Source organism: Haliaeetus albicilla, chromosome 2, assembly GCF_947461875.1.
Source record: "Haliaeetus albicilla chromosome 2, bHalAlb1.1, whole genome shotgun sequence".
NCBI lineage: Eukaryota > Metazoa > Chordata > Aves > Accipitriformes > Accipitridae > Haliaeetus > Haliaeetus albicilla.
Genome location: NC_091484.1, coordinates 25,475,065 through 25,486,535, shown reverse-complemented (window position 1 = coordinate 25,486,535; position 11,471 = coordinate 25,475,065). Strand labels below are relative to the sequence as shown.

The 11,471-nt window shown below is 47.0% G+C and overlaps 1 protein-coding gene across 1 annotated transcript; it reads left to right on the top strand.

Annotated features, from left to right (window-relative positions):
* The first annotated feature begins 1,908 nt into the window (after positions 1-1,908).
* Positions 1,909-9,171, top strand: TMEM158 (transmembrane protein 158). The gene has a single exon (XM_069811190.1). It carries the CDS (start codon positions 2,073-2,075, stop codon positions 3,000-3,002), a length of 930 nt encoding a protein of 309 aa, XP_069667291.1. The 5' UTR covers positions 1,909-2,072; the 3' UTR covers positions 3,003-9,171.
* Positions 9,172-11,471: the final 2,300 nt, after the last annotated feature.

Genomic DNA, 11,471 nt, shown 5'->3' with positions numbered 1-11,471 from the left:
TTTGTGAGGCTTAGTTTCATTTCCAGTCCTTTGTGCCAAAATCCCAATGCGATGTAATTTGTGCACATCAGTGGTCACACAGTTTTGGCATTATTTGCTACACACTAGCCCTCTCTTAATCTGGCTTTGAGTCTATAGACATACCGCAGCAGAAGAACTTACAGCCACACAAATGTGTGGGGCTGTGGATGTGACAGAGGACATCAGGAGATGCACGTAGAGACATATTCAAGGGACTGTAAAAGGTATCAGAGAACTCTTACAATAAGAGACATTGAAATAGCACTGCAAAATGTATTAACTGTATTGTGACATCTGAGCAAAAACCCAGAACTGGAACCGGACAGCTTGCTTTGAATGCTTCATCGGGCATGTTTCTCTGTAATAAGCCAAAGTAAAAACCTAGCCAAACTACAGACTGGTAGACCATACTCTTTGGGCTAATTTGGGACTGAATGCAAGTCCATTTTAGTGCTTAGGTCTCTTTTGAATAGAAGGCAAGCAGCTCTGGGTTTTGTCATGATATATTTAGGCATGGGCTTTGAAAGAAAACTGATTCACTACCTTCATTCATGTTGAATTACAGCAAATCTAAAATTTACTCTCTACCCTCATTCACTACCCTCACTCATCTGAAAGACTTGAGAGTGATATTACAGTAACTCATTCTCCGAAGGAGAACGTGTCCACCTGTCACTTTTGACGTGGGACCGTGTCTGACATGGGACCAATGCCAATCTCAAAGGAGCGCCTTACGGAGTTCAGTTCTATTGTTTACATCAATTGTCCCATATATGCTTGAGAAAGCCTAGTTTTTGTATTTGTGTCTCCCTTTTGCGTCTGTATTTGCCAAAAAGGGGCCGCAAAGGCAAAGAAGAGAGTCTTGGTTCTGGATGCTTGCCAGGAAAATGTGACTCCATCCCACCCTCTGCCCAAGGTAAAGGCTAAGAAATGTTCATCACGTGCGTCATCGGGTTCTCTCCCTCCCCGAGACTCCAAGTGTCGAACTGCAACCCAGCAAGCCTCAACCGGTGTCCAGAGTAATACTAGAGCCAGCACAGGGTCACGAAACAAGCTGGAGTACCTAGCTCGATTATAAACTACCACGCTTATAAAGCAGCCTTTCGAAAAACACAGCCGAGTCTCACAGCTACCACACTGGGTAGCTTTGTGCTCCTTCTAAGAAGCTTCCACGCCTAAATCTTTGCTACCGGGACCGACTGCCCGCCCCCGTCCGCGGGATGCCTCAGCCCCGGCCGGGCTGCCGACCCCCGGCTGCGGCCGCAGCTCCCGCGGCCGCAGCTCCCGCGGCCGAGCCCGGGACTCGGGGAGCCCGGCTGGAAGGGCCCAGGCACCGCACCCCATCTGACAGGCTAAACTCTCTTCCTCCTCCGCGCGTCCCCCGTCCCTCTCCCTTCCTAATAAAGTCGAAGTGAAAGCGGGTGCGGTCGGTTCCTGGAGGCTCTTCCCTCCTCTGCGCCCGAGGCGGGCGGCGGGAGGGCGCTGCCCGCAGACCAGCCGCTCCCCCCCGAGGGGCCAGAAGGGCCACGGCCGCGGCAGCCCCCGCGGTGCGGCGGCGGAGCGGGGAGGCCGCGGTCCACCCCCGTCCCCCCGCCCGTAGGAGGAGGCTGGCGGGCGGGAGCGGCGCGATGGCGGCGGGCGGCGCGGGAGAGCGGTCCCCGCCTGAGGCGAGAGGGGCCGCCTCCGCCTGCCGCTGCCCCGCGGGTCCGCGGGGCGGGGGGGCCCGGCCGGCACCTCGGGGCGCGGCAGCGGGGCCGGCCGGGCGCGCGGCTCCTCCCGCTGGGGCGCTGCCGGGCCGGGCCGGGCCGGGGGCGGAGGAGGCGGGGAAGGGGGGAGCCGCTGCCGTCACCGAGGCTCCCGGCTCGCTCGCCTCGCCGCCGCGGCAGCCCCAGCCCCGCTCCCACCCCCTCGCCTGCCCCCACCCTCCTTCCTTTTCTCTCGCTCTCTCGGCGAGAGCGGCGTGCCTCCCTTCCCAGATGGCAGCCGGCAGCGCCATGCAGCCTCCCGTTCCTCCGCCTCCTCTCCCTCCTCTCCGGCTCTAAGTTAATGCCATGCTGCCGCTGCTCCTCCCGGCACTGCTGGCCGCCTGCCTGCCGCCCTGCCAGGGCTGGAGCCCCTCGGCGGCTGCCAGCGGGCAGGAGGAGCAGGAGCAAGAGCTCTTCTTGCCCCCTGTCAACTCTTCCTCCCGCTCCTTGGCCAGCCTCGAGATGGACCTCGACGGGGCAGCAAGCAAGGAAGAAGGCAGCACCGCCAGCCCGGGCACGCCGGCTGCCCCTAGCCGAGAGCCTTTCCCTTCCGCTCCCACCTCCTCCGGGCAGCAGCAGCAGCAGCAACAGCAGCAACGTCCCCAGCCGCAGCCCGCCGAGGACCCGCACTGCAATATCAGCGTGCAGCGGCAGATGCTGAGCTCGCTGCTGGTCCGCTGGAGCCGCCCGCTGGGCATCCAGTGCGACCTCCTGCTCTTCTCCACCAACAGCCACGGGCGGGCCTTCTTCTCCGCCGCCTTCCACCGGGTCGGGCCGCCGCTGCTCATCGAGCACCTGGGGCTGGCGGCCGGCGGAGCCCAGCAGGACTTGCGCCTCTGCGTGGGCTGCAGCTGGGTGCGGGGCAGGCGGGTCGGGCGCCTGCGGGGCGCCGTCCCTCAGGCCGCCGCCGCCGCCCCCTCCTCCTCCTCCTCCTCCTCTTCCTCGCTCTCCTACCCGCCGGCGGCGGAGCCCGGCCAGTACTGGCTGCAAGGGGAACCGCTGAATTTCTGCTGCCTGGATTTCAGCCTGGAGGAGCTGAAGGGGGAGCCGGGCTGGCGGATGAACCGCAAGCCCATCGAGTCTACCTTGGTGGCTTGTTTCATGACACTGGTCATCATCGTGTGGAGCGTGGCCGCCCTCATCTGGCCGGTGCCCATCATCGCCGGCTTCCTGCCCAACGGCATGGAGCAGCGCCGCAGCACCGCCGCCGGCACCGCCGCCGCCGCCGCCAAGTAGCCTCTCCCGGTGACACTACCCCCCCCCCTTCTCTTCGTCGTGTGGTGTGGAGGGACGCGGGGCGGCCGCCTCCCGCCGGGCCGAACTCTGTCGTGGTTTTCTTGTTTAAAGCGTGTCACAGGGTGCGCGGCGGGAGCGGCCGGCCGCGGGGCGCGGGGCGGCCGCGGCGGCCTCGGGGCCCGTCCCGTCCCGAGGGGAGCCGTCCCGAGGGGAGCCGTCCGGAGGGGAGCCGTCCCGAGGAGAGCCGTCCCGAGGAGAGCCGTCCCGCCGCGCCGCCCGCCCCACCGCCGGAGGCGACCGGCTCCTGTGTGCTCGTTTTATATCTTTAATACCCGTTTTAAACGAACCTTTTAGTAAAAAAAGAAGAAGAAGAAAAAAAAAAAAAGCCCCCTCCACCCCACCGCCCCCAAATCAACGCAGGAAATAAAAGACCCTCCCATTCAACTGCGTTTGTGGTAGTCGGAGTAGCTTTTTTTGTATATGAGTACAGTTTGAGCAGGTTTTTTCTTTATTTACAGGAAGGGAAGTCTCTTTTTGGCAGGATCGAGAACTGAAGCAGTATATATATTGTTATTGCTGAAGCTGAACTTTAATGAACCTTTTACACTGTATGTCCCAGTTGAGATAGTGTGTACTTATTATTGTAGCTCCGCGTTACTTGGCTTTTAATACAGAGGTTTTCTTTCTGGAGCCACCATCGCCTTTTGTTGGTCTGTTTCCGCCGGGGGTAACAGAGGGTTTGGCCGGCCTCCCTGTCTGCAAACCGGCTGCAAAGCTCCTCTTTCCTCACGACATGATGTTACCAGGGTTGTTGGTGGAAAAAGGGGAACCCCAAACCCTTTCTGAATGGTGTTTGCCCTATCCATACAGTAGATTTAGGTCTATATGCCTACACTGGGGTTGGGTGGGGTGGGACGTGGAGCGTGTCAGTGCCAGAGATCCTCCAAGGCCATTTACTTCCCACAGCTCCACTGACTATGACTTTCTCCTCAGTCTGAGGTCGGGTGCTTTCGGTCCCGGAAAGAAAAGGGCCACTCTTTGAGGTGTGTTAAAAGCAGCGTGGGGGCGAGTCTCTGACTTCCACAAAAACAACTCGGATGCAGTGTATTTGTTGGAGGCATGGTAATATCGTACCTCTTTTTCATCTACTGGTCTGCAGGGCTGCTCGCAGAAAGCCTGTGGGGTGGAGAGAAGGCAGGAGCTGCCGGTTCAGAACTAGACCACGGCTACTGCTGTGCAAGCATGCAAAGAGGAAAGATTTGCAAGATTTCTTCTTTCTTTGTCGAGCACACAGTTGCATAGCCTGAAATACCATTGTTGTATACTTCCAACTGTTTGGCCTTAGAAGAAGTTGTTTCATCTGCCTTAGACATGATTAGTCCAGCTGAAGTTTCTAAAACCAAAATATGAGCTAAGTGAGAAAGATCTGCAATATGAATTCTCATTCCTTTGTCAACATCAATGGATTTAATTTGTTAGGAACACACACATGAACTCACTCGGGGCTTATTTGGTGTATTTGTAATGTTGTTTTCTTCCCTGTGGTTTGGTGGAAATGACTGAATGAAAAGTCTGGAAGGATTAAATTCTTAGGATTCCTATTTTTTTTTAACTGAGAACAAAATAAAATAAATGCATGCTCTATGTGTATGCTATCTGGAAAAAAAAAACCAAAACGCAGAGAGAAAAAGATTGACAAACAGCAGAAATAAATGAAGATTTTAAAATGTTCCATGTTACTGGGCTACGTCTAAACCCACTGTTTCTCCTATTGATATTAATGGGCATGTCACTTGAGTAAACACTGCAGTAGTGTTGTTTTCAGAAATTAGAGAATCCAGTCACTGTGAGAAATGTTCGTTTGACCTGTTGATCCAAAGGGCACCTTCCCTGTACGCTTCATTTACAGATCCCCACTTTTCTTTCCTTGATGTGAAAAACATAGTGTCATTTCTGCCTTGTGCAAATTCTTTTGTGCACAGACATGCGACATGCTAGAGAGCGGTTACTTGCCTGTAATGCCCGTGTGACAGAGAAGCCTCTTCATACTGAAACGGAATGCTAGCAAGAGAACACGAAGCTGATGTTAACACCCTCCTGAAAGAGAACTGCTCTACATATGGAATAAACCTCAGAAGAGTTGCCATGCTAGGAGAGAATTTCTTCTTTTAAATGAAGATGCACTTAGGCAGAGAGTTTCTTCTATTGAATGAGATACATTTAGGCAGAGAGTTAACTTTTTTTGGAAGTTTTGCTGGCTTTGTAGCGCACAATGCATAGCACTCCCTGTGATCCAGGGACCCGGTGCCGGTGCTTAAACTCAAGATTGGAATCTCTTTTTTGCTTATCCTAGTTTCACCAGTGACATGCTGTTGTTTTTTTCTGAATTGCCTCAACATAAGCAAGAGAATGGCGTTACTGTCTGAAATGGGCAGCTTCAGTTATTAAAGGTTTATTATTTGTAGTTCTTGCAGACACCTACCAAGTGGTACAGCAAAACTGGTACAAAATGGTTTGTGTCTTCTACCTATATCAGCTTGAATACAAACCTTGTGAACAGGCAGTGCCACTCAGAATATTCTGCTGCTTCACTTAAAAACTGTGATGGAAAAGAGATTTGCTTGTAGTTCTTCTATAAATAAGCTTGTAAGTGGAGCTACTGTTAAAAATCTGCTAAAACATGAAATGTTTAAAACACAGGGATGGCATTAAACAAACACACCCAAAAGGCAAATCTTGCCCGGAATACAAAAACCTGCAACATTTTCAGGGGGTACTGATCTCAGACACAATGTGCAAAGAGCGCTTCTGAGTTAGGGGAAGTGTTTCCTTAGATCGCCGTAACCCTTGGGGTAAGCATGTTCCCTTCACAGAGAGAGGACAGCCCATGTTTCTGTGCCTGCAGAGGGTGCAGAGATGACCTGATATACGGGGTTTAGCCTGGACCTAACTCCCTGAACCCTGGGGTTTCAATGTGGTGGCAGCAGGGTTTCTCCTGTAAAGAACAGAGGATGGAAATGCATTATGCAGACCATGAGCTTTCTTCAGTCACTATTACATGTAAGGTCAATAACCCTGCTCCCAGAGCTGTGGCTGCTACTATGACACTACGTAATCGGTAATTCTGAGTAACAAAAGGTACACGCAGCTTTCCCCTGCATCTGTGGGAATTTCATCTGCATCAAACCTGGAAGAGCCGAGCCCAGAGCAATGTGAAACAATACATCTGCACACCAGCTAGTTTTAGATTGCAACTTTAGACACTGAAGTGCCTATTTGTTTTCTTTTTCACTGGCAGTGGAGCTTTATTGCCTCTTTACTGGGGATGATTCTAAGCCACTTTTATTCATTTGGATTTGTTTTTAAAACCAGTTGGTAGGAGGGTCAGCACAAGAGCAGATTAGTCACCTTATATAATCCTTCATATACTCAGGTAGGGCATATATATGCATACATATACATACATCTGTACATGAGAACTTAACTGTGTAGAACAGAAAGTCAAAAGGGAGAGAAAGGATGGTGAGAAACAAATAATACTGAGCAAGTAATACTGGTTTTCCTTCACTAACAATTTGCTGGATTGTGTTTCCTGGCAAGTTTTCCTGACTTTATTTATGTACGTGTGTTTGTTGGAAAGCAAGGGATACCTGGAAACAGAGGTAGTTCTTGATTTCCTTTTTATGTAATTCAACTCTATTACAGATTTTTTTTTCATTCCAGGAACCGGGAACTCTCTCCAGAGAGAGATTCAGTGTTAGAAGGTAGTAGGCTTGTATGCTAGTATTAGACTGGTACATTTTTTTTTGCTGTATATTCAGACCTCAGAATTGAATCTCTCTCCCTCACATATTTTCTTAGTTACATTTTACAGATGTACTAGAAGCAGAAGTGTACAGATCAACATGTAGTTTTAGCATGGACACAGTTTTGCTGTTACTTGGTGCCACATTGATTCCCATAATAAAAATACAAAAATGTAGTACAGTATAATAATAATTATCTATTATGTAAGCATATTGCTGTTCAATAGATTATCGGTAATCAAGAGCATTTTTGTATGTCAGGAGGTATGTGGATATTTGGGGCAAAATTGCCATACTTGGATAAATGTGAGAGTTGTTACTTATTCAGGGCTTAGTTCACCAGTGCTTTAGGTGATTAATATGACTGCAACAGCAGTACTATTTATGCAGTGAATATTACTCAATATGAGTAAGGGCTACTGAACCAGGTCCTAAAAAAAACCCAATTAAAAGCCTTAGTTGGCTGAGTAAGTATTATTCATCGTGACCTCTGCTTGCTAAATATAAGTATCTCCAGGGCTGACATTACGTGATCCCAGGGGCCGAACAAAAGCCCAGTGAAATCAAATAGTTAATTGAAGTTTTGTGTGACTGAAGATCAAAGAATCTATTTTAGAGACATATATCTAGATATAAGAGTAGGTATTACATTCTTTTTCCTCTCTGGTTTTTATACACATAGTTTATAAATCCAAAGCCAGGATTTCTCAGTCCAGTGTAGGGCCTTGCTAGTTTGGAAATCAACTTCTTTCTGAAGCTGGTGTAAAAGTGCCCGTTATTTATCAAGGAATTTTACTGAATAAATATTGGGTTTTTTTCAACATATTGCAGGGAAAGGACTTGATTTTTCAAAAAATATTTTTAATCATTCTGGGAAAATGTGTAAATATCAAATCCCAAGTGTCATCAGATTTCAAAACATAACTAATCTTTTTAACCAGTAACTGATTTTTAAAAACATGTTTTTAAACAAAAACATTGGTTTCCATTTTTCCCCTCAGAAGTATAACATTTCAATGAACATCAGAAGTGCATTTGAGTGTTTCACTTTGCAAAAGTGATTTTGTGGGGAAAAAAAAATCTCTTCTGTCATTTGGAATTGATAACAGCTCGTGACAGATAAGGGACTACATTTCTTATTCCATCTTCATAATAGGTCTGGTTAAACAAGTTGTCTGAAACAATTATACATTAAAAAAAAAAAAAAAGTAGCTTAGCCTGTTTGTTTTGTTTCTGTTCTATTATGCCAAGGGAGAAAGCAGGCTGGTATAAAATCTGGGATATTAAAGATGTTTACTGGAAATGTCTGGATGGTGTTTAATTAGATTTGTGGCTAGACTAAGTCTCACAATCCAAACATCTTCCAACTCTTTATAACGTTTGGATTCATAACTGAGTGTAGCAGTTTGATCATTTATATGACAATCAGAGTCTCTGGATCTGCATGTTGGGAAAGCCAGGATCTAAAACCTTATCTCTTATTTTAGCTTTCTTATTATCTCAACAGGTTACCAATGTCAGAGCAAAACTGGAAGATCCAAATTTCCTATGAAACGCTGTGTGTTTCTGTGTGTTTGACTTGTTCTTAGCTTTCATAGAAAAACATCTGATTAATGAGACATGAGTTTGAGATCAATGCTGTTCTGAGGAAGTGAATTCACTGGGAGTGTAGTCTTAAATTATATTTTTGTTCATCGTAAGGTGAGACTTGCTAGAAGCAGAGGGACCTTACCTTGGTGTCATTCTGGGTGTTGCTAAGCAACATGAAGTGGTTAAAATGGAGATACAGAAGAAGAGCATGGAGGATTAAAGGAAACATAGAAAAAGCATAAAAGAGAGCAAATGTGCCAGCACATTCTGCAAAGAAGTTGCGAAGTATCAACTGTGAAAAAGAGAGCGATTAAGATCACAGAGAAAAAAAGAAAGCTGACACAAGATGAATTAGGAACTTGATTCCGTACTTCATATTCAATCAAATTTTTCAGTGCTTTGCTTGAATAATTGATTGCAGTTTTGGCCCATAATGGCAAAAGAGAGTAAGAGCCTGGGAAGAAATGGGAGGCTCAAGAAAAATTAAGAGTGGAACCACCATACCATAAATAAAAAGAGAAGAGAAATCACTCTACATATTGCTGGAAACCAAACAACGAAATGGCAAGGCTCTCTCTTGCATATACTATCTGCTCTAATTTTGCTTCAGATGTTCTCTGAGGTTGTGAGGAAAACATGCTAAAAGTTGTTTTTATGGAATGGATGTGGTTCTTCAATCATATCTTGCTTTGATCCATGTCAAATACATGTTTCTCATTGTCCAGCACAAGCATGTTCATCAGAACTGTATTAAAGCTTTTTACCTGAACTGAGGTAATGCTGGTGTGACTGTATCTCCCAGGCTGGGCCACTGCTGTTGACAAGACTACCTGCTGGTATGCTGTTTATAGCATTCTGATCTATATTGCCAATACTTTCTCACTCATATATTTTAAAGACTACCTACATAATTTTCCTTTTTTGTCCCTATCTTCATTGTCTCCAAAGCTTCTCTCCATTTGTCTTCTGTCATTAAAAATTAATCATTAAGATTTGTTCTTTCTTTCTTACTATCTCCCTCTTCCCTTCTCTCTTTCCATAGCATGTTTTTATTTTGACATTTTCTGTCTTCAGATTTCTCACCTGTCTTTCCCACAAGTATGTCCTTTATCATCAAGCTATAAAAAAGTACTCCAGGAAACTGTGCTATCAGTTTCTGTGCTCGCCACCCATTCAGACTGCACCTCTCATGCCTTTGGTACGTGACACCTACAAGACAAAGGTGAACAGGAAACCTTGTTTGGAGGGCAAAACCCAAGCGCAAAGTTGTCTCTCTCACTGGTCCTGTGGTCACAGGACTTCTTCCACACTTTTACCCCAGACACTGAGCAGGGTCCTGAGTTACTGTGTCTTCTCCTGGTAAACGAGAAGTGGGCCCATTTGAAGAGTGTCCTTCCTCCTTAATTCCTCAAAGTCCTGTCTCTGAATAACCCTTCACTCACACACCTGCCCAAAACCCTATCTCATGAATTGTGGGAGCCCTCACATGCCACCTTTCCCACGTATTCTTGATCAAAATGTCAGGATGTGTCTCACCCTGCCTTCTGCTCTAACTGAAGGTAGATGTCTTCCACCTTGGGGAAGCTCTGCAGAGCCAGAGAAGCAGTGATCTCACTTAGGAATGAATCAGCATTTAAAGTTACAGTCAGCTCAGGTATGAAACCACAGGCTCAAAAACATTACTTTTCAATTAAATCTTGGATTCTGCAGAAGTTGAAGGCCCTTGCCTGGATGATGGCACATGGAAAAGTTGTACGAGCAGAGGACCTGGCAGATATTTCAAGTGCTGGTCTAGTAGCATTCTGACTTTACGAGTAAATGGCTGAGTGGCCAGGCCAACTCACTGCAGGCCTGCTTTTAAAAGATGATAAATGTATACAGCTCACGCTGGAGCCTGTGAGGCTCAGGCCTACTGAAAGCAACATGTCTGTCTGTGTCTTTCTAGCTGTGGAGGAAATAATATTTATTCTTCTCGTACTGGTAGTGAAAGGATTAATGAGCTAAATCCCATATGGCGTTTTGAGCATGTGAAGCACAATAAAAATGCAAAACATGAACATGATTTTATTCCTTCTCTGTTCTTTTTTGCACTTAAGGGCATGGTTTGAGCCTTGTGGTGTTAAATTAAGGTATTCCACACAATTTTGTCCACAGTTTAGCCAGGCAATAGCTGTACTCTGGAAATGCTGTTCCCATTTAAAGGTGCTGCTGTGAGCAGATATATTAAAAACAAATCATTACTAAGTGATGAATGTTGCTGGAAGAGATTCTCATTAACCCAAAAGTACATGAAAGAATCCCCCAAGGTGTAAGAAATATTTTCTAGGAGGTGACTATATGAAAAAATTGGTGTGGAGGTAGCTGGTGGAGATTTAATCATGGGTCTATTTCATTTCTTTTCTTGCACTGTGTGTTTCATCACATTTTCTCTGGGGAATGTGAGCTGTGCCTAATTATGCCAGCAATGTAGTGGCTCCTAAATGAAAACTGGAAACTACTTTCTTCAGGCAATACTTACTATGAATTCTCAAGATTTTTTTCATTTCCTCCAGGACATGTAAAGCAGTTAATGATGCAGGGTCACATTGTTTGCTTAACCCAGAGAAACTCACTTTTGGGGCATGAAGTTTATGTGCATCACCCCATCCCTTCCCCAAGATGGGGATTTCCCATGGCACCCCAATCCCCACTATCTATTTGTAGGATAATTTAGGGGCTAGGAACATGAAGACAGATGTCTTATGCCTCTGTGCTCTACCCCAGCCACACATGACCTTCCCCTCTGGCCTGGAAGCACAATTATGGTGGATGTTACTGTGAGTTAATTTACAGCAGGCCCACGCAAGCAGCAGTTTCTCACAAAAACTAATACAGCTGTACTGGGAGCAATTTCTGGAGAGGACCACCGCCAGCAGACCTCTCATTCCACTTGCCCTCAGTTGACTGCAGTCCATGCCCATGGCACACTCCACAGCTATGACTTCCTGATGGGTCCATGTGGGGCAGCTAAGGAAAACCACACGCGCAATTTAGGAAATTAATGAGGCTTTAGCCTGAAAGCCCATTTTGAGCA

What these genes read in the sequence shown, in the direction of transcription:
- TMEM158 (XM_069811190.1), top strand. Translation starts at nt 2,073, where the DNA reads ATGCTGCCGCTGCTCCTCCCGGCACTGCTGGCCGCCTGCCTGCCGCCC.